The following is a 27,954-nucleotide window of genomic DNA, read 5'->3' on the forward strand; positions in this document are numbered from 1 at the left end:
ATATAAAATAATGCAGTAAAGAAATTTTAGCTTTTCAATTCTGGCCACTTCAGTGGGCTTTGTGATGGGCTTGGACTGAACACATTCAGTGAACACAGCTCTAATGAATATAATAAAAGAATTATAATTGTTTCCAGAATTTCCCTAAATGTTGCTGATACATTTTTGAATGTGACGCATTTAATAAATTGTTACAGTTGACAGGAAACAAAATTCTGTCGTTACAGTCTTCTTAAACAAAACAGATTCAACTTTGGTTTTTAAAGGTGTCACTTGTTGCTACTTTAATTTAATAATTTGTATTTTTGATGTTTTATAGATTAAAAGTACTGAGTTGTTAAAACAAAGTGATTCTAACTATACTGCAAAAAATATTCTCCTTTTTGTGAGCAGCATCAGTCATCGTGACCTTTTCTTTATAAGTCACCAAACATGATTTCATATAAAAAAAATGTGAAGACATTAGAAATGTTACTTCACTGTCAGATACTGGTGTACAGCTCACATATTTACGTGCTGAGTCTTACCTAAAAACGTTGAACAGTAAGAGGGAGACTTTTTCATGTCAGAGTCCAGCTGTCTGTATGGGAGCTCCGCTTTTTACCTCTTTTTTGTATCAGTTTGTAAACGATACGTTTAAAAAAACTTTCCCTATAGTTTGCCTGGAAACCATCTATTTGTCATGTTGACTGAGCCTAAAGCTTTATATTAACGCATTTATGAAAATTAGTTTCATTATTCTAAAAACCGACTAATACATAATCAGAGTTGACTGATCTTTGAGTAAACTAAAAGTTAAATGTAACCCGCACATATTTCGATAACTGCCCGTAATAAAGTGCGCACATCCTCGCTGTGATGAGAGGATGACAGGCTGGATGACAGGCTGAGAAACTGCTGAGTCACTGCGTTTTCCGAGCCTGGACTTTCTCCGGGCTCACTGTTTCCTCTATTTAACGGGGCTGCGGGCGTTTGTCTTAATTATAGTTTATTTATTTGTTTATTTATTGTGCTTGAAGGCGAGATTAGCGTCGTATTTAGACACAGTGTGCAGCAAGGTGGGCTGGCGTGGTTGTTGGGGAGGAGGCTGTGACTAGGGGAGTGTCCCCTTCCTCAACTTACCCACTTATCACTTAAACTCTTTTGTAAAGAAATATAAGTTCTCCACTGTTAACACTGAGCTATATTTGAGCATTAGCGAAGATATTATATTATGATTACACTGTCTCCGTGCAGAAACGGACGTGCAGCAGTGTCTGACACAGTAAAGTCAAGCAGCCTTTTGTTTCCAGCGGCACTTTATTTTGTCTGCTAAGCAAACCTCGCACAAAGCCTTTACTATACAGCACAACCACGCTTAGAAAGCAGCTACCGTCCATTCCACGTAAACACTTTTAAGTTACTTATCTACAAATTAAAATAAAAAGATAAAGACTAAATACTTTATTAATCAAAATTGGGGGGAAAAAAAGAAACTTACCTTCGGAAGAAAAAGAATATCCAAAGGAGAAATAATGTTAAGATAATCCTGGTTTTACAGTATTTCTGAAAAAGAGAAATGGTGCGTAAATGTATTTGAAGACGGGCTCTCATTCTGTCAGTGGAGGATTTGAAAGTGGCGCCAACGGCAGCGGTTCCTCTGCTACCCACACAGCCGTCACACACAAAAAATAAATAGAAATTTAAACGTGCAAGTAGCAATATTTCATTCATACCAAAATGTGCCTGTCGACCACCGCAACCCACCCACGTCTATAGTTTTGAATAATATACATTCTGTGATTTTTATTTATTTTTTATGTTAAATTAAAATAACCGTCAGAGGCTTTTTGAGCCGCGGTGCAAGACGGGAGATTCTAAAAGGCGGTTGTGTTTTGAATTTCGAACTGGCCGGAGCAGCCAGGGGGCCCTGAGCGTGGGGGCTCCCCCTACAGGCGCCGTGCGTGAATTCAGTCGTCACGACTTGTGAAGTGAACTTCATTCAGATGCTCCGAGATTTTGCGTTCTCTTTTCTGTTATGTTTTTTGATCTTTTAACGATCAAAATAACTTTGATTTTGTTGTGGCGTTTTCTAAAAATGGATGAATACTTTCTGTCTCATCTCATTTTTTGAGAGACATGAATAGGAAAAATGAGGTAGATGGCTTAGATATGACGTTTATTATATATTTATATTGATATGGACATAAACTCTACAGTATAACATTATTCAAAATTCTTTTGAAATAGCACTTCAAAAAAAGAAAGAAAACCTTCATTAGAAACCATAAAAGTAGGCTAGTGCCATTGACTTATGTTTTAATTACCTCACGGAAATCAATGTGGGATTCAGTTCAGCTCACACGGCTTCCGCACCTCTTTCCACAACACATTTGAAATGATAGCGGCCCTTCTTAATATATCTCAGTAGAAAAGTGAAAGAAATCACTGAAAGAAATCATCTGCATTTGTTTACAGTGCATCTGAACAGAAACTCAACATTTCAGTGTGTAGTTAAAACAGCAAACATACCTTTAAATAAGAAGGTTACTAAAAATCTATGTTCTTTCACATTTCAGTTTCGTCAACAGCACTGAAGCAACAGTACTCTCAAGTCGCTGATTGTGGTACAGGAAAACCAGAGCCAACAAGTTACTGCTTGTGCTGCTTATAGAAGCTGCTCAGCACAAAGCTAGTTTGCTCATCACAGCAAGCCTCTCCTGTACACTACACCCAAAGGCATCCAGCTCCACAGTCCCACTCACAGATGCTTGGAGCTGCTGGTCCTAGGTTGCTGAAGTAGCTGCTCATCTCTTGAAGGTACTGAAGAGAAGTCAGGGGTGGTGGTGGTGAAGCTGTCGACCATTTATGACATTTATGATGTATTTGGTCAGCTTGACTTTAGATTTCTGCTCCTACTCAACTCACACTTCTTCACAAAGCTGTTTGTTGGCAGCCAGGTTTATCTGCAAATCTTCAAGGTAATCACAGACAATTGTTGTCACAGGATATCTGCTCTGGAAAACGTCCAACATTAGCAACATCACTTTGCATTCGTCTGCAACAATGCTCAGCTGGATCCTTGAATATTCGATGAAGCTATTCCACTGAGTGTGGAGCACTTACCTGAAACGAGAGAAAAACGATTGGTTTGTAATGAAATGACAAATACAAAGATCTGTTTTCTTTCACTTGTTAACTTTTTTTGTGGGAAACTTTGAAATATTTAACATTAAAGTAAACATTACTAGTCATTAATTAAATATATCTTAGCTGCTTTCCCTGGGTGGCATTGTTGCTTTACAGCCTCTTAGACTGGCTGCCAAATGAGACATTTACCTTCTTTTTCAGCTTCCTGCCATGAAGAACATCTGACTGAAGCAAGATGGTAAATGGACTGATTCTTATATGGCGCCTTTCTACTCTCTCGGAGTACTCAAAGCGCTCTACACAATATGCCACATTCACATCATCACTTCCTTCTAAACTTTGCGTGCTTCCTAACTACATTCATGCTCCGATGGATGTGTCGGAGAGCAACTTGGGGTTAGTATCTTGTCCAAGGATACTTGACATGCAGACTGGAGGAGCCAGGGATCGAACCACTAACCCTCCGATCAGTGACCTGCTCTACCTCCTGAGCTACACCACCAAGTACACCTTTAATGCATTAAGTGCAGTAAAGGATTTGCAGGTTTGCCTCCGTATCTGGTGTGTCATCAAAGTTTAATGTGTATTTAATGTGTTTTTCGTGCTTTCCTCACATCACTTCCAGCAGAAAGGAATTTTTCAGTGACCTTGGAAACCTAACCAAGGAGGCGCAGCAGAACTCTATGGGATCTGCCGGAGGCACAAACGAGGCAGTGGTGACTGCTTGCCCTGCTACGGTCTATACACCAGGGAAACAGCTGATCACTGGCATTTAAAATGAATGAATTGCTCCTCCTGTACTCTAAAAACTCTGAATTTCACAGTTCTGCTGCCCTCTGCTTCACTGAAACCTGGCTCAGGTAACACATCCGGGGCTGCACTCTTAGGATACTGGACAGTATTTTTCAAGCGGATTGCAGCACAGAGCTCTCAGGGGGAAAAGAGGAGGTGGAATCTGCTTCTATGTCAAAAAGGTTGGTGTACTGATGCACAGTGTTAGGAAAGTATGGGGTGTTTTTTTCAATAAACTGCAAACCTTTTTATTAATCTAGAGAGTTTTTTTCCCTTTATATTAGTGAGTGTTTACATTCCACTACAAGCCTGTGTGTCAGATCCTCAAAGCCTGAGATCAACGCTGTGAAGACGTGGACCGAGGACTCCTGCTTCCACTGCACAGACTGGAGTGTTTTTGAAGCTGCAACCACCGACCTAAATGAACTCACTGACTCTGTGAAATCATACATCCTTTTGCTGACCTGTGTGCGCAGACACAGGTCGGCATCGTGGTTTCTCCAAAGAGGAGACCTACAGCAGTGGGGACTGGGCCCTGTATAAGGGGACCAGAAACAAGCTCTGCAAGGAGATCATGGTAGAGGGGAGCTACAGTGAGAAGCTAAAAACCAGCTTGCGCACGCACGCACACACACACACACACACACACACACACACACACACACACACACACACACTTAATTCTAGCATGACAGGATGCCATCTGTGCAACAAGTCCAGTCATGAAATTTCCTCACTGCCAAATATTCCACACTTGACTGTTGTGCACAGAGACTTCCAAACTTCCTGCCCCAGCTGCTGGTGCCAAATTATTTTATAGTTTCCACTGTGCATAAAACATTTTACTGTAATGTGTGTGTGTCTGAGTGGTTTTCTCTTTGGGTCCATCCTTGGTTACACATGACTTGCACATATAACAAAAGGTCCACAAAATCATGGATGTGGGAATTTGGTGTGGAAAACTTGATTGGCCTCCACAAAGGCCTGACCTCAACCCATCAGAACACCTGTAGGAACAGGGAGTGGACTGCATGCCAGGCCTTCTCGTTCAATATCAGTGTCTAACTTCACTAATACACTTCTGGAAGAACGGTCAAAAATTCCCATAAACCTAGTGGTAAACGTTATCGAAAGCCTTCCCAGAAGAGTTGAAGCTGTTATAGCTACAAAGAGTTGGCTGACACATTAAACTCTATTAAGAATGAGAAGTCACTCAAAATCAGAAACAGATGTGTGTCAGTGAGATATTTAAAAGTAGAATGGGAGGCAGAGCCTTCAGTTTTCAGGCCCCTCTTCTGTGGAACCAGCTCCCAGTTTGGATTCAGGAGACAGACACTATCTCTACTTTTAAGATTAGGCTTCAAACTTTGCTTTTTGCTAAAGCATATAGTTAGGGCTGGACCAGGTGACCCTGAATCCTCCCTTAGTTATGCTGCAGTAGGTGCAGGCTGCTGAGGGATTCCTGCAATGTTAAATTCCCGTGTGTGATCTGTACATGTGGTGTTTGACAGTAATGCTGACTTTGACACAGTGATGTGCAGTTAAAACTTACTTTTGTGTTGCATATGAACAGAACATTGACTAAGAAGTGTTGAGGAACCTCTGTGGTTATTGTTGCAAACAGAAGATGTGTTGTACTTCTTTTTCTTTTTGTGAGATCGTAGTGGTTTCCTGTGCAGTAGCCCATCATCAGCGTTCTTGTTCAGTAATTCAAAAAGTTCCTGATGTGCACTGATCCTTCAGGGAACAACTGGACACAAACACTGACAGCAAAATGTGCAATAAAGCGAATCAAAGTAACTGGACAACCTCAGATTTCAGGGTCTTCTATTTTTCTCACCACTCGTACACAGATGTTGAAATGAACACAATATAGTAACTTTCCATTAAATCTTCCAGTTTTAGTAACAGTGTAAGCCGTCGACAAAGCTTTCACAGCTGTTTCCAGTTGCTGAAGGTAATTCTTGGGTATTGAGGGTGTAGTATATCCTGCAGACAAACTAAATAGTTGATATCCATGCTGCTAAATGTTTGAAGCTGTTGACAGACGTTAAAAAAGGAGCTGATGCAAAATATTTTAATCATCTCCAAACAGCTACGAGGAAAAGAAAACGTGTGCACTAGATTTTTACATCAGTCTGTCTTGTTCTGGGGTTTTTCTCACACTTAGCTAAGTGCGACATTGTGAAGTTTCAGTTGTGTCAGTTTGTAATTTCCAAAGAAGACAACAGTTAACTGAGGCAACAGCAGCAGCCTGAGCAGACATCAGGGACGTAGTTAGCATCTTGAAGCATCAGCCCAGCCCTGAAATCTTTCACACTCTCAGTCGGTCACAGCAATTTTTAAAAATGATTTATTAGAACTTTTTAGTGAAATTAAAATAAAACATCAGAGACTATGTGCTTACTAAAGGTTGAAGGTAGGTGTGTTGGAATAATAAGAATAAGAAACATACTGAAAATGAAAAAAGACAAAGAAATCAGTAAAAACTGGAGTTTTTCAACTTAGTTACTTTTTTTAAACAGCCGAAGAAAAAAGTTGATGTGAACAGTGACGACTTTTACGTCTTGGATGTTGATTTTGACCCAGGTGTTATCCACATATCTGTGCCGGTGGCTTGGTGCTCTCCCTATGAAGGAGCCAAGAGTCCTACTTTCACTTCCTCCTTGGCTCATTGTATTTAAAATATGTGGTGTTGAGGCAGAGGTCTAACAGTGTGCAAGTATAACTGGAGGTAAAGCTGGTTCAGTTTTTTCTGTAGTCGTTTCCTGACAGTCTCCACTGCTGCAGCTGTAGGTACACAAGTGAGACCGCATCAAAGGAGGCTACGGTTTCATCTTCAGGGTAAGACCCTGTTGGGGAAGTCAGCAGAGTTTTTGAATGGACGTGGTGTGTCTCCACAGTGGTGGCAGGTCTGTTTCGAGACATGAAGCTAGAGACAGCAGCGATCACACTGAGTGAAACTGAAAACTGCTGGCTAAGGGTAAACATCAATTCCATGAATTTATCATTCACATCGGCAGCAATGACACCCTGTTACGCCAACTGGACATCACTAAAATGAATACTGAATGAATCTTGAGTGACATGTTCAGCTGCATGCTCTGTGTGGTGTCCAAAAACTGACGTGGGCTCTATAGATAACTGGGAAACCTTTGGAGCAAAACCTGTTTGGAGAGACGGCATCCACCCCACTTTGAATGGAGCAGCTCTCATTTCTAAAAATTTGGACAAATTTATGAACTTTATGAACTGAATGCCTGAATTCAGGTGGAAACAAATTATTTGTTTTGTCACTGTTACCAGCAAAGAGGCTAACAATGCAACTGAAACTTAGTTTGACTTTACAAAGCTGTCTGTTATGCAGCAGTGCAATAACTGGTTCATCCCTGGAGTAAGGAGCTTTTTTAGGCTTGAATGAATTCTTAGTCAATGTTATGTGGCCAAGTAAACAAACCACATTCCTCAGGAAATTGTCGGGTAGAAGATCTAAACTGAAAAGTGAAAAAGCAGCCAAAGAAAAAAGATTTTTAAAAAAGAAAAGTTTGACTCCTTGGAAAATGGAAAGAAACAAGGGGAGGCTCACTACCGTTACACTGTATTTGAACATTTCATCAAATTCCATTTAAAAAACAAACAAGCAAATTATTATTGCAATAACAATATCTAAGTAGTCATCAAGGGTCACTGCTGGTTTGCCTTCTACAGGCTAACATTTACATCAAGGTTTCGCTTTATTTCCATTGGACATCTGTCACGTCCTCTTTGGTTTTTAGTTCTTTATTTTTTCCCTTAATTGTTACATCGACTAATAATCTCTCTCCTTTGATTCTACTGCATTTGATTTATTTTACACAAACTCTTCTGTGTGGTGTCTTCAAATGTTCACTAGATTGCATTGAGCCACAATGAACCAGAAACAGTGAACATTCATTTATAGTAATCCTCTTTATGTTTGGAGCCATATACATATGTAGTATATTATATTACCAGGTTTCCACTGAGGTACGTACATCTGACATTGTTTATTTAAAGGCATGAGTGTTTATTAAAAGGGGGCGTTCCCCCGTGACCGTGGGTACTCACTCTTGTGCACTAGCTTAGGTTCAGCTTGAAATCAGTTGCGTGAGAAAAAGCATGTGAGACAGTGTGGGAAGTGTGACTCAGTGTGAGCTGGCAGCTCTGACAACAGTAGTGAGAGCCGAGCCCGTCCCCGCTTTGGTTATCGACCCTGCAGCAGCTGCGTCTCCGCCTCGTGTCTTCCTCATTTGAAAAGCTTGCTCATTGTTGAAGTGCGCTAACAACCTTTCTTGCGCCACGGAATATTTCCACGGAGCGGCCTTTAAGCTGTCGCGGATAAATGCAACTAAATAAACTGATACGACCAAGAGAACAACTGTGGCATTTTGCAAATATAATAAATACGAATTCACTGTGTAACTGTAACTTTATTAGCAGCGTCCTCCTGAACAACACAGAGTAACATCCCGATGCTCTCTGGTCGCTATGGTAACGCGTAAATAGTTCTTTCAAAATAAGACACAAAACTACAACACGGGAAAAGACCCCGGGAAACCGAGTTAAGGATAAAAACCCTGAAAACCATCAATTTCACACCCGAGCCTCAACTGTCGCGGCCCGGTACCAAACGGCTCTGGCCCGGGGGTTGGGGACCGCTGCTGTAGCAGATCAACCTGCGCTGCAACATGTGCGGGAGTCCTGCGGGCTGCTGGATGCAGTTTATTGGCTCAGTTCTTAAATTGAGAGCAGATGGGTCAGACGGGGATGCGTTAGCCTTGCGGACCTCCAAGGCTAACGAAGCGGCTGGCAGAGATGCCCACACCTCCCTCTCCTTCACCCCAGCTGGATCCTTTCAACGTGGCGCAGCAGCACGTCTTACATGTACAGTAAATCACTCCCATAGCAATGATTAATGCAAGTAGACCTTAGACAAAAACCCAAAAAGAACCCAAACAAAAGAAAAAACATGTAATGGAAGTACATTATTTTATTTTTTTTAACAAAGCATATCACACTGATGCCAAACCATGAGAGCAAAAAGATGCATACAAACAGAAGTAAAACTGCAAACTAGCTGGAAGATACTGCTGCTGTAAAGAACAACAAAGTCATCTGGTTAACACATTTCAGGGAGCTTTGCCTCCTTGCTGGCTGGGTCTGCCATTTTTGAAACAAGCATGTGCTCCCAGAGTCTGACAAGATAAGATAAGATAACCTTTATTAGTCCCACACGTGGGAAATTTGTTTTGTCACAGCAGGAGGTGGACAGTGCAAAAGTTATGAAGCAAAAATTAGAATACAATAAGAATAAATACAGTACACAACTGTACAGAATAAAATAAAATAAAATACTATATACAGTAGAATAAAATAGAATAAAATATACAATAGGATAAAAATAGAATACAAATGCTATATACAACTGAGTAAAAATACAACGATGCCAGAAAAGATTATTGCACATTAGTGTTATTGCACATGTGTGGATGTGTGTGTTTGATCAGTTAAAGTCTTTGTTGTGGAGTCTGACAGCAGTGGGGAGGAAAGACCTGCGAAATCTCTCTGTCCCACACCGTGGGTGCCGCAGTCTCCCACTGAAGGAGCTGCTCAGTGCTGTCAGAGTCTCCTGCATGGGGTGGGAGATGTTGTCCAACAGGGATGACAGCTTAGCCACCATTCTCCTGTCACTCACCACCTCCACTGGGTCCAGAGGGCATCCTAGAACAGAGCTGGCCCTTCGGATCAGCCTGTTCAGTCTCTTCCTGTCCCCAGCAGAGATGTTGCCGCCCCAGCAGACCACACCATAGAAAATGGCTGAGGCCACCACAGAGTCATAGAAGGTCTTCAGGAGTGGGCCCTCCACTCCAAACGACCTGAGTCTCCGCAGCAGGTACAGTCTGCTCTGTCCTTTCCTGTAGAGGGCGTCTGAGTTATGAGTCCAGTCCAGTTTGTTGTTCAGATGAACACCAAGGTACCTGTAGTTGTCCACAGCCTCGATGTCCATACCTTGGATGTTCAGTGGTTGCAGTGGAGGATGTTTGTGCCTGCGGAAGTCTACCACCAGCTCCTTGGTTTTACTGGCATTGATCTGGAGGTAGTTCAGCTGGCACCAGTCCACAAAGTCCTGAGTCAGTCCTCTGTACTCCTTGTCGTCCCCATCAGTGATGAGGCCGACTATTGCAGAGTCATCAGAGAACTTCTGCAGGAAGCACTGGGTGGAGTTGTGGGAGAAGTCTGCAGTGTAGATGGTGAAGAGGAACGGAGCCAGAACCGTTCCCTGTGGGGCCCCCGTACTGCAGACGACCCTGTCCGACACACAGCCCTGAGTTCTCTATGACAAAAAGCCATACACAGCTTAGCAGCTCCACCATCGCCTCCAGGTTGTTGTGTTGTTTGTGTCACACACAAATGATGTCAATGGTTGCCTGTCTCTATGTGTAGCATTCAGTGGTACTCTGTTAGCCCTGCGACTGCCCACCTGTCCGGGGTGGGATAGGCTCCAGGCTCCAGCCACTTCAGAACTGTATGTTGAGTCTAACGCTTGCATCCTACCGGCAGACACAGGCCTTGTTTTAGCTGACAGAGACCTCTTGTTGGCATCTTTAAGTACTGCACATAAATACAGTACAGCTTTCACGTGTGTTGAATATTATTTCAGATTACTGACTGAACTCCTGGATTGCTGCAGCCTTTCTAACAGAAGACGTGAGGCAGACTTGTGTGCATCATCGTCTCCATAATTATTTTATTTCAACATCACAGCAAGAGAAATGTTGATCCATCCACCCACTACACGTTGCTACATTTTTAAAAGCTTTTTGCAGTGTTTCAGGTCGTTAGGACTTACCTTAACATTCCTGTCGGTGCGTCCGTTACTGAGGATTGACACGGCACAGGTCAGAGGTGGAGGCCAACAGGGTGAGGGGACCAGGACCAGGGCCAGCAATAACCTTAAAATTCATACAAGTGAAACAGCTCCTTCAGTCCAACATAAAGCTAAAGTGAACTTTAGCAGCTACAGAACAGACAGACCAGTTAGGGGCCCACAGTGGTGCTGGTGCTAGGGTGGTGTCAGACTGGGACCAGTCTGAATAAAGCACTGTGTGGATATTCCTTCAATGGTCGGAAAATTTAAACTCAACCTGAACAAAAAGCAGGAGGAGCACAGCAACACTATTGAAACACTAATGTGTGGTGAAAGCTCATCGTTAACATGAAGATCGTACCTGTACAGTTCTCGTCGAGTAAGAGCACTGCTGTACTGCCCACTCGCACTCCCTGCAGATTCACATGCATTGCTGCTGCAAGACTGCTGCTGCTGCAGGCGCACACACAGCGGTAGAACCACCTCATGCAGCCGCTGGAAGAAATCAACAGGACACAACAGTGAAATCGCTCACTATTAAAAACAATCAAATGAAGCGCGACCCTCCTGCAACACCAAAAATGCTATATGATGGAAAAAACAAACGAAAGCCTTTTACTTTACAATATAGCTGCAGATCATCACAATATGGGAAACGTGTCTTATTACATCAGAATCAGTATTTTAACCCTACGCCACAACTACTAACCTGACGTGGACCTGCTGAGACATGTAACTACACGGCGACGCTAACCACAGCCACTTACAGTTACGGTTGAGTAACATTACACTGAAATTTATGTAATTGGATGATAATGATTAAATAACTGATTAAAATGAGCAACAGGAAACACTCATGCAAATGTTAACAATTAAGTTTAAAACAATAACAGGAGTGTAGAGGACCCTCTTTCACAGCACAGTTTAACGTCCGGTCCACAAAAATAAGAAGCCATCCACGCTCTGTCATTCGGGGGGGGGCAACAACAAGGGGGCACCTTCATCACTGATCGAGCCTCTCCTGCAGGGAGCAGCAGCGAGCTGCGAGGGGTTACAGCCTGTATACTGACAAATTCGATGTTTTGAAAGAAGAACAAGGTTAAAACAAAGATGATGTTTGGCAGCTCTTTAAGCAACAATTTCATGTCCTCTATTAAAAAATTCATCTTCCTTCCTTCTCTGGCTAAAAGACCATATTAGAACAGGTTGGAATATTTCATGTGGATCATTAGAAATGCACTGTGGGAGGAGGAAATCGTTGCTTAAAGAACTGCCAAACATCACGTCTGCTTAAACACGGATCTTGTTCCAAAGCGGGCGGCTCGGTGCCACTCGCTGCAGCAGAGGCTGATCTGTGGATGGTTGGAGACGCCTGTACAAAGTGTCTCCCTCTGCTGGCTACTCTTTTGTTAATAATATTTTAAATCACATTTACCTTGTGAATGTCGTCCTTCAGTAGCGTCCCACTGGTCTGTATGATCTGTCTCAGTGCTACAAGGATGACAAGGATCAGTCTGGTATCAGAATATCATATGTAGTAAACCAGTACACTCACAGTAACATTAAACTCGGCTTGCATCTCACCCCTGACAGCTGCAAGGCAGGTATCATGATTGGCTAGATGGTCTCCTTTCCTCTGCAGCGATGGCCCGACTGTATCTGCCATCACCAAATGCTTCGTCCTACGAGGACCGGGCTTTCCTCCAGGAACAACATCGGCCGATAGTCCTGCCCGGAGCTGGAAACAGGACACCCCACGCACAGGAGCAGGAGCAGAAGAGAGCTCAGCACATACTTCCCAACAAACCACTGGTTCCCTTTAGTTTCATAAAGGTCAGAGCTTGAATTACATTTTCAACATTTAGTGCTCATCACTGATCTGTTAGTCGACTAACTGTGGAAAAAAAGACTAACTGACGAGTCTCAGATATCAAGTTAGATTGTGTATAATCCAGAATTGAATTCAAAATCCTGCTCCTCACATACAAGGTCTTAAATAATCAGGCCCCATCTTATCTTAATGACCTTGTAGTACCATATCACCCTATTAGAGCACTTCGCTCTTGCACTGCAGGCCTACTTGTTGTTCCTAGAGTATTTAAAAGTAGAATGGGAGGCAGAGCCTTCAGTTTTCAGGCCCCTCTTCTGTGGAACCAGCTTCCAGTTTGGATTCAGGAGACAGACACTATCTCTACTTTCAAGATTAGGCTTCAAACTTTCCTTTTTGCTAAAGCATATAGTTAGGGCTGGACCAGGTGACCCTGAATCCTCCCTTAGTTATGCTGCAATAGGTGTAGGCTGCCGGGGATTCCCATGATGCATTGAGTTTTTCCTTTCCAGTCACCTTTCTCACTCACTATGTGTTAATAGACCTCTCTGCATCGAATCATATCTGTTATTAATCTCTGTCTCTCTTCCACAGCATGTCTTTATCCTGTTTTCCTTCTCTCACCCCAACCAATCACAGCAGATGGCCCCGCCCCTCCCTGAGCCTGGTTCTGCTGGAGGTTTCTTCCTGTTAAAAGGGAGTTTTTCCTTCCCACTGTCGCCAAAGTGCTTGCTCATAGGGGGTCATATGATTGTTGAGTTTGTCTCTGTATCTATTATTGTACAATCTACTGTACAATATAAAGCTCCTTGAGGCGACTGTTGTTGTGATTTGGCGCTATATAAATGAAACTGAATTGAATTGAATTGAACTTCTTTGTGTTGTATCAAAGAGTCAGGAACATTTCCAAGCAAACAAAATAGTGGATCTACCAGCATCTGTTTACTTATTGCTACACTGATGTTTGCACAAACTGTCCTTCAGAAAATCTGAATGATGCTAAATTCCCACAAACAATGGAGCCTTGTTCAAATTGTAATCTGACAGACAGTTTGGGGAAACTCTGGTTTTATACTTACTATAAATATATGGTGAAATATAAATATTATGCAGTGTATTATATTGTAACTCTTTATCTATTACATGTTGAGATTCTGAAGGGCAGCAGCAACATTTTGTCCCAAACATCATTCAGATTTTACAAGTTTATCCAAGTTCAAACTACATACCTCAGAATAAAACTTTCTGTGGTTCAGAAAAAATCCTTTCCAGCACTGAATCTCACTGAATCTTCTGTGAAATTCAGAGAGCCAGCTTTCTTAAGACCATAATGTCTAAATTTGTAGGTATTTATAGAAATCCTTACTTGAAAGGTGACGGTGAGACTTCAGGGTGTTTTAAAGCTTCCGTTATCAAAAAGATTATATATTCTTTTTATGCCTGCTCTTTGCCAACTTGTATAGTTTGATCCTACACTTAGCGATGACAGTTCTGGGTCATCTAATGTTTCAAGAATATTAACTGAGCTACTTTCAGATATTGTCGTTAGTTTGCCCCATGCTCATAATGCATTTTTAATCAGGAAATTATCTTTAACAGTAGGTGGTGTTTCCCTATGAAATCTATTGGGGAAAAGGGTTTTCACAGCACTGACTCCATCTCTCACCAAGGAGGAGAGCGTTCTGGCCTGAATAACCAACATATAGTTTTCTAAATTTGGTAGGCCCCACCCACTCTTGACCTTTGGCAGTTGTAGAGTCGCTAGATTAAGTGCAGTAAATTCTATCTGGGCCCAGGGAGACTAATTAAAGTTCGAATAGTGAATAATATTAAAACGTCCTCTTGTGTTGTAATATGAGTTTCTGCCTTTACCTGTACGATCTGCATCCACAATGGATGTCAAAACTTGCTCTAACCTAATAAGCCAATATTTTAGACAGTATTTTGTTGTCCACACCCAGAAGGCCACTGGACTAAAAGGAAGAGCAGTGTTCTGGGTTCTTATTTTCATGGCTATTAGTGTAATGTTTGCACAAATGACGTGCAAGTCATTACATTTTGCTTTCATCACTTCCTCAACTTGGAAGCAATCGGCTTCTAAAGATTTCCCTGACTGAAGTGCTGAAATAACCTTGTCCACTTATATGGGAGAAAGTAGTAACTCGATTCTCTGGTATCCGTGGAAAAGTTGTTTTATTTCTTAAATAAATTAACTTTTCCATAGATACCATATTGGATGACTATCCTCATCCACTATGGCTGGAATAAAGGATTTTACCAGAGCATTCCTTGACAGCTGTGCTAAGAGGCAGTTGGGTTTATTTGCCAAATATATACAATTATATAATCAGTCTGGGATACTGACAGATGTGGCAGACAATGTAATGTGTACTGCTGTTCAAGGGGATTATGTTGCCTCCATACAGCCAAGAGATCAAACTCCTTTGTTGCATTTAAAAGAGCCTTAGCATGTTTGACTGAGCTACCTGTGATGGGTACCTATCCAATATAGGGCATAATGCACAGTTGAAATCACCCCAGAGAATTGTATTGGTACAGTCCATATCAGCAAGTTGACAATCTAAGGATGCATAAAATTCTTTAACTTATACACTACTGGTTTTAGAACATCTCAATTATTCCAGTTATTTATTGCAATTCAAGTCGTTCAAGTCCAATGAATAGTACAAAGGTAAGTGGGTGAACTGCCAGAGGTTAAAAAAAAGGCAAGGTTACCCAAAACTGAAAAATAATGTACATTTCAGAATTATACAGAATTATACAAAAAGGCCGTTTTCAGGGAACACAACATGGGTTAACAATTTAAAGCTGCTCTGCAGCAATGGAGGCTGATCAAGCCTGGTGCTACTAGTTCCTACGGGTGTTCCAACTTTTCTAGATGACTTTTCCATCATAACATTTAAGAATGTAGGTCTTTCCTATAGAGAAATTGCAAAGAAAGTCAAGGTGTCAGTGAGTATGGTTTACTTCACCATCAAGAGGCACTCAGAAACAAACTGTGACAGGAAGAGGTCTGGCAGACCCAAAGACACATGCCAGCTTGTGTGATCGGCGGCTCACAGGACAACAGCTTCAAGCACAGCTTAATAGTGGCTGTAGTGAGCAAGTCTCAGTTTCTACTGTGAAGAGAAGACTTCGAGCTGCAGGTTTGACAGGACGACCTGCAGCCAGACGTCAGAATAAGACTGAGAGGCTTGTCTGTGCCATGAAATGCTACCATTGGACTACTGAAGACTGGAAGAAGGTTTTATGGACTGATGGACCAACATTTGAAATCTTCGATTCATCACACAGGATCTTTGTACGCTGTCGAGTAGGTGAAAGGATGGTTCCACAGTGTGTGGCATCAACTGTCAAACATGGAGGAGGAAGTGTGATGGTCTGGGGCTGTTTGCTGGATCCAGGGTCGCGTATTCCAGGAAATTCCGAGAATACGCGTTTCTTTTTGCGGTGGAGGAACACCAAAGTAATTGCTTAAAGGAGCTTGCTTGTTCGACATCTTTAAGAGTTCTGAACAAAAGTCTGTCTTCCTCCAGAAAATTTTATGTACGCAAACGCGCGTTGCAACTTCTTATCTGGTGCGCGTCTTTTATTTTGACAGTGAATGCGCACCTGTGGTCCACTGATGTGCACCCCTGGTTATGGAAGCCTTGAGAATGTGACAGATACCAAAGGAGTAGCTCCTCTGGCATCACCCATTAAATCTATCCACAGGCCACCAAATTTAAGTCAAATTTATTTTTTCAAATTTCAGTGGGATCATTTCCTTTATATACTTACATATATAAACACGTTTACAGACTTGAACAAAATAGCTCTACAGCTAATTTCCCCTTAGTGACAATTGTGCATGAGGAAACATTTTTATAGAACTCACCTGTATATATATTAAAGTGTAAAGCAACATGTTTTTTTCCCTCTGTTCAGTTTCTCAACTAACTTTATATTTTTAATTTTTTTTTTTTGCATCCTGCAACCAAATAAATCAAAGAAAAATGCAAATGATTTTTGATATGAGATTTTATGGATTCAAAAGAATATTACACATACTGGATCATTTATTTCATTCTCCATAAATTTAAGACACACAACTTCTTATTTCAGCTTGTTGGAATCATGGACTGAGGCCTTAAACTGTGACATCCTGTTGCAAAATCGTTATGTGTAGGGATGCATGTGGTTTTCTGGCTTTGTAACTAAAGGTGCAGCTGATATTCACATGAAAAGATCAGGCCTAACCTGACCATCATTGTCTGCATCAGTCAGTAGACCTTGTTTTGCATGATGCTGCAAAACATTCTGGAAGCAGCTTCATTCCCTGAACAGAGCAGCAACCTTCTGTAATACTGATGTGGCACACCTGGCCAAAAGGTGCTAAATCATTCTGACTTTTAAAAAAACCATTTAATGCTTGATTGTAGCATGTGTCTGCAAGAAGAAACCACAAGACTAGGAATATCGTACATAATTATTTTATTTTACATGAAGAGATTAAAATATTATAAATTCAGTGGTTACACATTTACATTTTTAACCTGCAGAATTAAAGTTTATAACTATTGTGTAAATGTTACATTGACAGTAGCAATAAATAAGCATTCTGACAGGAGTCAGCTAACAGTAGCTGATGAAGTATTCCCTTGGGCTGGAAGTTACAAAACCTCACATCCTCTGTTTGCTTTCACAAATCTTGCCATTGGTACTTCAATCTTTTATGTACAGTCTATGATATTAGCTTTCGATTTCATTGAGTCTACAAATGGCGGCATTTGTTTGATACCCTTGTATATACGGTCTTCTGTGTTCTCTGATCTCAGTTGTCAGGATATGGCGGATATCTGGTGTTTACTGGTGTCTGGTAGGAGGATGTTGCCAGTAGGTCCTCTGGAACTGAAGGTTTGGCCCAGGGAATCAAGACTTCTTCCGGTATGTGCTGCAGATGTTGAATTTGACTGGGATCTTCAGCGTTTAGCAGCTGGTGACAGTGTCTTTACTGCTTTGGTATGTTCCTTGAGTAAATTTCGTGGTATTGCAAAGCATATTGTCCAGCTATGTAAAGCCAGTGTCATGAGTCCCTATGCTACGATGTGGGTAGTGGATGTCAAAATAAGATTTACATGAATGATTAACATGAAGCAGATCATTGGATTGATTCACTTGTTACTTACTAATGCGTTGCTTATTGGTGTGTATAAATAACATCCAGCAGTGCAACTGAAGTTCATTCAACTATATATTTAACTTTTGCTCTGTTCATATATGATGGACTTTGAGATGCTTTATTTTCTTTTTTCTCAGTACGGTCTTCTATTTCTCTGTCCACTTCACCCTCTCCTTTTCCCATCACTCTTAGTGGCAACCGTAGCATAGCATGCTGCTGGGTAGGGGTGTTTACCGCTTTGCAGCATTGAGCTCCTCCTTTATCTTTAGTCAGAAAGTAAAGAAGGGCATTGAGCCATGCATTGAATGATGCTAAAGGCCTGGTGATCTTATAGCACATAGAGACTGCCGTCATGGTGTGACAGGGAACTCTCTTGGTCACTTTCAGCAAAAGAAAGATGGTTCTGGTAACATGAAAGGGGAAGAAACACAGAGCAAATAGCAGGGTGATAGTGATAATAGTTTTGATAGATTTACGCCTTCGACTGGCATATGGGGAGTGAGCACCGAGTGAAATGGAAATCCCTTCATCTCGTCCTGCCATTTTCTGCATTCCATTGCTTCGTCTTCTTCCCGTTCTAACGACTGCTGAGCCTTTCCCATCTCTTCTCTCCATGCATTCATCCATTGGATTTCTGCACAGTGACGGCTGAGAATGCAGTGTCCTAAATATGGTCAGAACTACGTGAGAGTAACAGTAAGCGATTATGGAAAATGGCACAAAAAAGCCCAGCAAATGGAGTGTGATGCCATAGGGTACATAATCAGGAAACTCCTTATCGATGGCATCGTCCCAGCAGTTCTGGTACTCTTCAATTACCCCTTCAGATTTACCATAGCTCGCGTTACCATTTTCTGATGATATGCCATTACTCGGGTTGTCAATACTTACATTGCTTCCAAACCCTGTTAATCTTGTCACATGACCAGTCTGAGCAAAACGGAAGATGGGGCAAGTCAAAGCAAATACTATTATCCAAACAAGGACACAAGTGCATTTGACAGCCTTCTTGGTCTCCAGCGTTATCACTTTCATTGGGTGGCAAATACCAAGGTATCTGTGCACAGAGATACAAGTGAGGAAGAAGATGGAGCAGTAGAGGTTAAAGTAGAAGAGAAAACGAACCACACGGCACATGAAGTCCCCAAAAACCCAGCGGTCGCGCATTATGTAACTTCCTACAAGAAATGGCAGAGACAGGCCGTACATGAAGTCTGTAGAGGCCAGGTTAACCATGTATATTAAAGAAGCATTCCAGCGTTTGGTCCGACGGAAAGAACGGTAGAGGATGACAGAGTTAAGAGAGATGCTAAAGATGAATGTGAAGGAATAACAAATGGGAAGGAAGATGTACTTGTAGGACTCGTCTATGCTGCAAGACTGAGTTGGTGAGGATGGGGAAGAAGAGTTGAGGATATTGTTGAATGTATCCACGTTGATATCTGAAGGAACCTCATGTCTTGATGACATCGTGAGAGTAAAAGTTATTTTGATATGAGAGAGAAGGATTCAGCATGTATGTTTGGAATTCTGGCAGGTCTCTCCTCTATCATCCTTGGTCCTGTCCATGTATGGGTGTTTACCTAGAAATAAACAAAGACAGCAGTCATTTATCAGAATTTTATTTTATCAGATTTTCTCTTATCTTAGTATTAAAAGTTTTCATCAAGTAGTGTTCCTGGTTCTGTGTATGTTCTGTGGGCATCTGCAAAGGTTTCAAAGGTACATTAACACTTTTTCACAGTATTTTATGGACTTCTGTTAAAAAACAAAGGACATTGCATTATTCAGTAGCTTGTAAAACATTCAGTAGCTTGTAAAACATCCTCTACCGTTATAAACCAGACTGGGTGAAACCAACTGAAGAACTGACAAACCACCTTTGTCAGTTCTTCAGTTGGTTTCACCCAGTCTTCTTAACATTTGTGCTTCAGTTCATTGAGATTTATGGACAGCTTCTTGTCACACTTACATGTTTCAGATCATCAAATTTTAATATTACCGTATTTTATCAATATAAGGTGCACTTAAAATCCTTTAATTTTATCAAAAATCAACAGTGCACCTTATAATCCGGTGCGCCTTATGTATGAATTCTGGTTGTGCTTACTGACCTCGAACTGATTTTTTATTGGTATGGTCAAAAATCTGTCAAAAATGTTTTAGTACGACTTTGGTAAGCTACGAAGCTGAACCGCTTGATGGATTGTCGGAGCGTTACGGCTACTGTAGTCAGGAGCCTCGCGGAGCAAAACTCTGTCTGCTTCAGGTCCCAAAGTCAAACGATCACTGCAGCGTCACTGAGAGTTACAAACTGTCTAAATTCTTTCATCTTTAACAAAATGATCAGCGTTGCTGCTTTACCAATTAACTTTAACATCCAGGCATCCATAAAAACAGAGTTTATTAAATTTAACGGAGTTAGAAGTTAGCAGGAAGTTAGCTCGCTAGCTTCCACCTAAACATGATATAGCATGTTCTGACTGAGAGATTCTGAAAACATTCAAACGTACAGCTCTGCTATCACTTCCAACATAAATGAAGACAGAAAACTAAACAGCAGTGACGTTTGTAGGGTTACTGAAGTTTGCTAGCTGGTATACAATGATATGCTACGTGATCGCTAGCGACACAGCTATGTTAGCATAACATAAACAGTGAAGCTGGAGGATGAACGCTAACTTTTTTCCACTCGATAAAAGTTTGTTTTTTAAAAAATATTTTTATTGAGAGAGAGAAATATACATTAGTTGTGTACAATTACTATACAATCTATTCCCCTCACATATTTCTTATTTTTTCTTACACGAACAAATACAATAGTACACACACAAACCCACACACACGCTTAATTAAAATGAAAAAACAAGAAACAAAAAACCCTAAAACAAAAACAAAGACAACTGACAAAACAAAGAAAAAACAAAAACAAAAACAAAACAAAAAATCAAAAAAAGGGGTGGGGGGTAATATTAATCAGCTGGTAAAACGTTTAATGACTTGCAATAGTTTACAAAGGAGCACCAGATACGATAAAACTCTCCATATTTGCCCTTTGCTGCTAGGCCTATCTTTTGCAATTTAAGAAATGACATTACATCTCGAAACCAAAAAGAAACTGAAGGTGGCTTTGAAGGAGTAAGATTCAACATCTGGCCAAAAGTGATGTAAAGGCTAATATTTTGGAGTGTGTAGGGTTAGTTAGAACAGTACCACTCGATAAAAGTTAACGTGAGGGTTCCCGATGGTTAGGGACAAATGCAGTCGCATGGCAGGATGCTGTAAATGGACCAAACTTCAGTCAGGAGAACAACTGAGATAATCCATCCACAATACGAGGTTAGTCATTAATATACTGCAACAACATGGGAAAAGAGCAGCTGCAGGAGAATTCAACATTAATGAATCAATGGTACGGAAGTGGAAGAAGCAAGAAGAATGAGTTGAGTAAAGTTTGACTTATCTGAGTGTTTTGTTTCGCTTAGTCTACCTTATAATCCTGTGTGCCTTATGGTCAGAAAAATACGGTAAATGCAACCTGTCTGACGAAATGAAATATGCTGCAAGATCTCAAAAATCAATACCTTATGCCATGATTCAAAGAAACAGCTGACAAACAGTCCTTGACATCTATCAATCTGGAAAGGGTCACAAAGGCTTTCTAAGGCTTTAGAACTCCAGCAAACCACGATGAGAGCCATTATCCACAAATATATAAAACTTGCAGAGGTGAACCTTCCTAGGAGTGACCTACCAAATTTACTCCAAGAGTCCATCCACAACTAATCTAGGAGGTCACAAAAAACCCAGAACAATACCGAAAGAACTGCAGGCCTCAGTTGCCTCAGTTAAGGTCAGTGCCTATGATTCAACAATAAGAAAGAGATTGGGCAAAATGGCATTGATTGGAGAGTTCCAAGGCAAAAACTCCTGCTGACAAAAAAGAACACGAAAGCTTTTCACTCATTTGCCAAAAATCATCTTGATGATCCCCAAAGCATTTATATGCTGTGGACAGATGATGATAAACTCCTGGCACCTAGAATAAAACACAGTGTTTCATATACCATCATACCAACAGTCCAACATGGTTGTTGTTCGTATGACGGTCTGGGGTTGCTTTGCTGCTTCAGGACCTGGAAAACATGCTGCTATTGATGGAAATGTGGATTCTGTTCTCCACCAGAAACTTCTAAAGCAGAATGTCTGGCCAACAGTTCATACCCTGAAGCTCAAGCACTCTTGGGTTAGGCAGCACGACAATGATCCAAAACACACAAGCAAGTCCATCTTTCAATTGCGTTAAATCAGATTGAGAGGCTTTTGTATGACCTTAAACAGGTTGTTCCATCACTTGAAAACCTTGCAGTGTAGCATTTTCCTGCAAAAAAGCGTGGGCTAAACTTTCTCCACAATAAAGCGAAAAACTCAGTGCCAGTTATTGCAAACTCTTGATACCAGTCTTGTGGCCACAAATGTCATAACCATTTATTAACTTTGGGCGGCATCATCATAGAAAAAAGGCATTTTGTATTTACTTGGGGGTTTTAAGAGCGAGCAAAAGAGTGGAGGTGAGAATGCTTTAGGGATTATTGAGGGGCAATTATAAGAGGAAGCCGGAGCAGAAACTCCCACAGAAAAGCATGAGATCTGAAATGGAATGAAAACCATTACTGGATTCAGGCCAGAGGCGCTGAGGGCGATCAGGACTGAGGTCCATGTTTTTTTACTTTTCCAGTACCATTCAGTACCATTAGGCCGACCCTCCTGGGTGATAAGCTGACAGCGATGCAGTGGATGCATCTCGTGTCCTGGTTTGTTGATTACCTGACAGAATATGTGCGTCTTCAACCCTCTGTATCTTATAACAGCGGTCCCCAACCCCCGGGCCACGGACCGTTTGGTACCAGGCTGCGAGAGTTGAGGCTGAGGTGTGAAATTTATGGTTTTCAGGGTTTTTATCGATAACCCAGTTTCCCTGGTTCTGTTGTAGTTGTGTGTCTTATTTTGAAAGAAAAATTTACACGTTACCATAGTGACCAGAGAGCATTTAGGGGCAGAGAGGAGAATGTTACTCTCAATGTTGTTGGTGCATTTCAGGAGGACACTGCTAATAAAGTTATACAGTTGCACAGTGAATTCGCGTTTATTATTATATTTACAAAATACAACAGTTTTGTCTTGGTTGCATTATTTCATTTTGCTGTATTTATCTGTGACACCTTAAAGGCCGGTCCATGAAAATACTGTCTGACATTGAACTAGTCCGTGGTGCAAAAAAGGTTGGGGACCGCTGTCTTATAAGGTGATCAGCAACACCAGAGCACCACAAGAGACCACTCTCCCCTTTCCTGTTCACCCTATACACCGTAGGCTTCGTCCACTGCAGGGATCTGCCACCTTCAGAGGCTTTTGGATGACTCTGCGGTGGTTGGATGTATTACTGGGGATAATGCAATGCAGTACCAGGTTGTGGTGGACTCCTTTGTCGTGTGCTGCAAGAAGAATCATTCATAGATCAATGTGACAAAGACCAAGGAAATCATTGAGGACTTTAAGAGGACCAGGAAACCTGTGACCACTGTTTCAATTCAGGGAGTCAGTGTGGACATAGAGCAGGACTACAAATGCCTCGGACAGCAAATTGACAATAAACTGGACTGGGTCAAAAGCACCACTGCACTCTGTGGGAAGTGTCAGCAACACATACTTTCCCCTGGACTTAATAAAGTATTCTGATTTTGATTATCTTTGTTTAATATCAACAAGGGGGCAAAATATTTTTTTCACAGCAATATAGCGGCTAGAATTTTTTTCTTGTCTTTCAGTTTCTCGGAGCACTGTAAAATATGACCTTGGACTGGAAAGTCCACCCTTGAAAACGCTGTGTTAACACACACACATATACAGTGCATGTACAGGTGGACTCCAATCAACACGTAAAAACATTTGACAGATAATCATTGGAGGTGGATGGACCTGAGCTCAGTTTTGAGTGTCATGTTAAAGCAGGCTTGGCCAAACACAAGCCTCGTGGGCCGGTGTCCTGCAGGTTTTAAATCTCACCCTGGGTCTCCACACCTGAATCACATGATTAGTTCATTACCAGGCCTCTGGAGGACTTCAAGACATGTTGAGGAGGTCATTTAGCCATTTAAATCAGCTGTGATGGATCAAGGACACATCTAAAACCTGCAGGACACCGGCCCTCGAGGCCTGGCTTTGGACACCACTGTGTTAGGATTTAACTGGTTACATACATGTTAGATTTTTATATTTTTGTTTTTGTTTTTAAACTTTGTCATTATGGGATGTAGAATGTTGAGGTGAAAAATTATTTTATTTCTATTTTAGAATAAGCCTATAAGATGACAAAATGTGCAACAAGTGAAGCGCTGTGAATACTTTCTGGAGGCACTGTACTTTTGTAGTTTTTCAGCATAAAGAGCCAATACATGTAGCCTATTTACAGCTCTGGAGGCCAGGATCACTGAAATGGAGACTCGGTTTCACACCCTCGAAAAACCTGAAGCTAGCCAGGCCCCTGTAGCCGGTGCAACCGCAGGTAGCTTAGTCCCCATTACCTTTCACTGGCCAATCTTTCACACCAGCTTGTAAAAGGATCTGCTCCCATCAGAAACAGAAACGTTTTCTCAAATGCTGTTTGCTCAGAACAACTTTGCATCAGCTTACAATGAAACCATGCCTGCAATCTAAATCTGTCACCTATCTATAGCTAAAAGCATACAAGTCCTTTAAAAAATGTTCTCTTATCTTATCTTATTATTATATTGAGGGCAATATAATAAAGAGCTACTACTTTCCAACCCCACTCCTCCCATTAACTGTTCACTGGGGCCTGTGCACAATCTGTTTGCCCCCCTGTTGTATGCTGCTCATTCGTAGTGCTTGTTTGCCTTCCTGTGTACAAGGGTATGTTGCTGATTCAGAGCCTTCTCACTCCATTAACTCAGCAATAAGTAACCACACTTTCCCTACGTGTCTTTATGCATCCCTCTGTACATTGGTCTCTCTCACTCCACTGATCACATATTACCCATTCCTGTCATCACAATCCCTGAGTAATTTCATGTCATACAGTCAGCGGCAGCATCAGCAAAGTCAACAGTTTCCAACTTAACAGGGTTCACTCAGGCAACATTGTAGTTTCTTCACTGAAAGAGTCACACCAGGTGTACCTCTGCATATTGGTTTATTATAAAGTTCCAGTAAAATTAAGGAATATGGAAACCATTTCCATGACACTGCAGTAGAATAAGACAAAAAAGACGTAAAACATAATGTATAACCCCCACACACAGGTTCATGACTACTTCAATGCAAGCTGCTGCTTTTTAGATATTTCAGTGGTTTTTTTGTTTAGTGTGTTAGATCTCTGGACCCTGACAAGGATAAGAGGAAGAGGAATGGATGGATGGATCTTTTCAGGCATGCACTGGTTCCTGTTTTTGCTCACATGTCTGTTTTAAAATGACCATCTACACTACATTTTTTCAGACCATCAATCCAAATCAAAACTAAACTAATGTTCAGTAAAAACACGTTTTTGTATCAAACACCAAAAAGGGGAATAAAAATATTTTGAAAGTATGACGATAGGTTCAGTATTTGAAGCATTAGTTTCAAGGCCATAAATGTGTTGTGGTGTCTCTGGTGACACCTTTCGTTTCATGTGTCTCAGATCTGTAGCTTTCTCAAATATATGACATTTGCAAAAATATAAAAGTGCACAAAGCCAGCCTAACAAAAGGAAATGTGTATCCACTGACAAATGAAAAAGATTTTCATGAGTCTTTCACAATTATACAATACAAAGATGAGTGCCAGAAATACATATTTACTGCAAATCACAAAGATTGTATATTGCAGCTATTCCTTTTGCAAAGCATGTTGCAGTCCACCTCAAACTTTTGGTGCTTCTTTATTTACTTTTCTGTGAGCTTCCTTAGTTTTTCAGAACTATGAAAAACAGTTTGCAGACACCTGTCTAATCATAATAAGCGTGATGGAACATGACATGCTAACACATTTTCATGCTGTATGGGTATTGATTGAATCCAAACATTACATTAAGTATCAGGAAAAAATTCACAAATATAAAAAGTAGCTTCTGGAAAAGCCTAAAACCCTCAAACCGTTTGCTTCTGATCTCATGAGTGTAGTTCCAGGGTGAGGCATGCAGTTACATAAGGCTAAGTTAGAAAATATGTCTTTGAATGGATGTTTAAAAGGATGTCACTGCTTTGGAAAATGTTCTGGAACAAAAATAACAATTTTCACGTGTCTGGAGGTTCATTAGTTGTTGTGTAAATGCAACAGCATCGAACTCATAAATACTTGCATCACTACAATCTGCTGTAAGACAAAGAGCTTACCCCTGCTAGCGATGACTCTTACTCCATATGGCTTCTATTCTGTTGCCCATCAGAATAGCTGAGAAACTGCAGAAACATCCAAAAGGCTATGACTGCAGTGTAGCTGTGCCTGACACTAGAACTGCAACCTTTCCCTGTATTTCAACAATAAGTGAACAGTAGCTCCAATCAGTCATCAGCAGAGCTGCTTGGCTGATCTGTGACCCTGACGATTGGACCAATACAGCTTTCACCTTTTTGCCTGCTTCTCTGAGCAGTCAGAGCAGTTTCTATGGTAATCCAGTCCCTCCCTCTGTCCCTCATTGTGTGTCATCCGATTCTTCTCCCCACTTCACCTTTGTGTGTGTGTGTGTGTGTGTGTGTGTGTGTGTGTTCCTCACTACTTTTTAAACAACTACCCTGAAAACAAATCAAGTTACGACACATCCATTTAAGTTTAAAGCATTTTATGAATAACCTCTGTACACTTAAAGATTCCTGGGTTTGATTCCCAAACTCCCTTTAGTTTTACAGAAAACTCACCAATGATTGTCTTTTTATAAAGACAACTGTTGAACGCTCTACCTCCTGAACTACAGCAACCCCAAAACAAAAATGCCTCATTGAAAGAAAGGCAACAGTAACTCAAATAACAAAGTTCTACACATTCTCCTGACAGGAACCCCTATTTGTTCCCTGGAGAAGAGGCAAATCCCTTTGGGCCCAGAAAAGTATCTGGTGTAAAATCTGCCAAATCCAATATATGGAAGTACTTACTGTGTGCACCAACACGTTCTCACCCCCACAGCGTAATATTTTACGCTAGGTGATAAACAACATATTACGCTTCCGGACACCCAACATGTCTCTGACGAGATCGGAAAACTGAGGAAACATGAGAACCGTTTGGAATCAGTCTACACATGTTTGTTCATTTTACTTAAATCGCTTAGGAAAACACTATCTAACATCATTAAAGTGCTGGTTAAGGTTAGGGATAAGGTTATGGTCAGGACTGGAATACATGGCTGGAACGTGTATTACCGCAGGACCGTCATTCTACTGGATTTCACCCATAACCCAGCGCGTAGCATAAGAATGTGGAAGGCCACCTTTCACGTTTCTCAGGAACACCACGGGACGTGACAAATCGTCTGGATGTTACGCCTCGGGGATGAGAACAGGCTGGAATGCATGCATCCCCGGCCGTGATGTATAACAGGCCATTTGTTCCCCAGCTCTCTGTGCAATTGGGTATAATCAAGGTATGCCTGCATACCAGGTGATGAGTCCCTGCAACCAGCTAAAAGTTCTTGTAGTGGAACTCCAAGTGGACAGCTACTGATATCCCACTATGATATTACAGGAAACAAATACTCACTTTTTCACATTTTTTGGCTGCAGATTTGTTTGTATTTAGATAAATTCAAGTTTGACCAAAGTTGTCTTACCTTACTGAAGTATAACCATGAAAGTCAGTCGAATTTAACAATCTACAATACTCAGTCACCTGCTTAATACTCCTTTCCAAGTAGAGTTACCTTCGCACATGCACAAATAGGCAGTTGATCTGGTAGTGACGGGCAGCTGAACCAATGAACTCAATATGGAAGATGATAAACGCACTTTGGCCCTCTCGATGGGAAATTTGAGTATTAAAAAATAACAAGACGGAACAGTCGACCGACATAAAGTCTTATGCACACTGTGCAAGAAGGAATTTCCTTTTCACGGAAGCACTTCCAGCTTAAACTATCACATT

At 41.2% G+C, this 27,954-nt stretch overlaps 2 protein-coding genes across 3 annotated transcripts; both read right to left on the reverse strand.

Moving 5' to 3' along the window:
• Positions 1-10,691: 10,691 nt before the first annotated feature.
• LOC116321177 (proline-, glutamic acid- and leucine-rich protein 1-like) lies at positions 10,692-12,710 on the reverse strand. The gene is made up of 4 exons (XM_031740955.2): positions 12,392-12,710; positions 12,243-12,298; positions 11,169-11,302; positions 10,692-10,892 (listed from the first exon to the last, which is right to left on the reverse strand). The coding sequence occupies exons 1-4, from the start codon at positions 12,471-12,473 to the stop codon at positions 10,742-10,744; spliced, it is 423 nt and encodes a 140-aa protein (XP_031596815.2). The 5' UTR covers positions 12,474-12,710; the 3' UTR covers positions 10,692-10,741.
• Positions 12,711-17,121: 4,411 nt separating this feature from the next.
• LOC116321154 (P2Y purinoceptor 3-like) lies at positions 17,122-27,936 on the reverse strand. 2 transcript variants are annotated; one of them, XM_039609335.1, is made up of 3 exons: positions 27,734-27,936; positions 26,214-26,279; positions 17,122-19,400 (listed from the first exon to the last, which is right to left on the reverse strand). In XM_039609335.1, exon 3 carries the CDS (start codon positions 19,285-19,287, stop codon positions 17,878-17,880), a length of 1,410 nt encoding a protein of 469 aa, XP_039465269.1. In that variant the 5' UTR covers positions 19,288-19,400; positions 26,214-26,279; positions 27,734-27,936; the 3' UTR covers positions 17,122-17,877. The 2 variants fall into 2 exon arrangements, with proteins under 2 accessions (XP_039465269.1, XP_031596781.1); XM_031740921.2 differs by lacking the exons at positions 26,214-26,279; positions 27,734-27,936 and adding an exon at positions 27,644-27,717.
• Positions 27,937-27,954: the final 18 nt, after the last annotated feature.

The sequence above is a fragment of the Oreochromis aureus genome, linkage group 3 (genome assembly GCF_013358895.1).
Source record: "Oreochromis aureus strain Israel breed Guangdong linkage group 3, ZZ_aureus, whole genome shotgun sequence".
In the NCBI taxonomy this organism is placed as follows: domain Eukaryota; kingdom Metazoa; phylum Chordata; class Actinopteri; order Cichliformes; family Cichlidae; genus Oreochromis; species Oreochromis aureus.

Coding starts and splice junctions, on each gene's coding strand:
- LOC116321154 (XM_039609335.1), bottom strand. CDS start 19,287: ATGTCATCAAGACATGAGGTTCCTTCAGATATCAACGTGGATACATTC.
- LOC116321177 (XM_031740955.2), bottom strand. CDS start 12,473: ATGGCAGATACAGTCGGGCCATCGCTGCAGAGGAAAGGAGACCATCTA. Junction 12,299..12,391: donor CTGCCTTGCAGCTGTCAGGG/GTGAGATGCAAG, acceptor TCATCCTTGTAG/CACTGAGACAGATCATACAG. Junction 10,893..11,168: donor ACTCGACGAGAACTGTACAG/GTACGATCTTCA, acceptor ATGAATTTTAAG/GTTATTGCTGGCCCTGGTCC.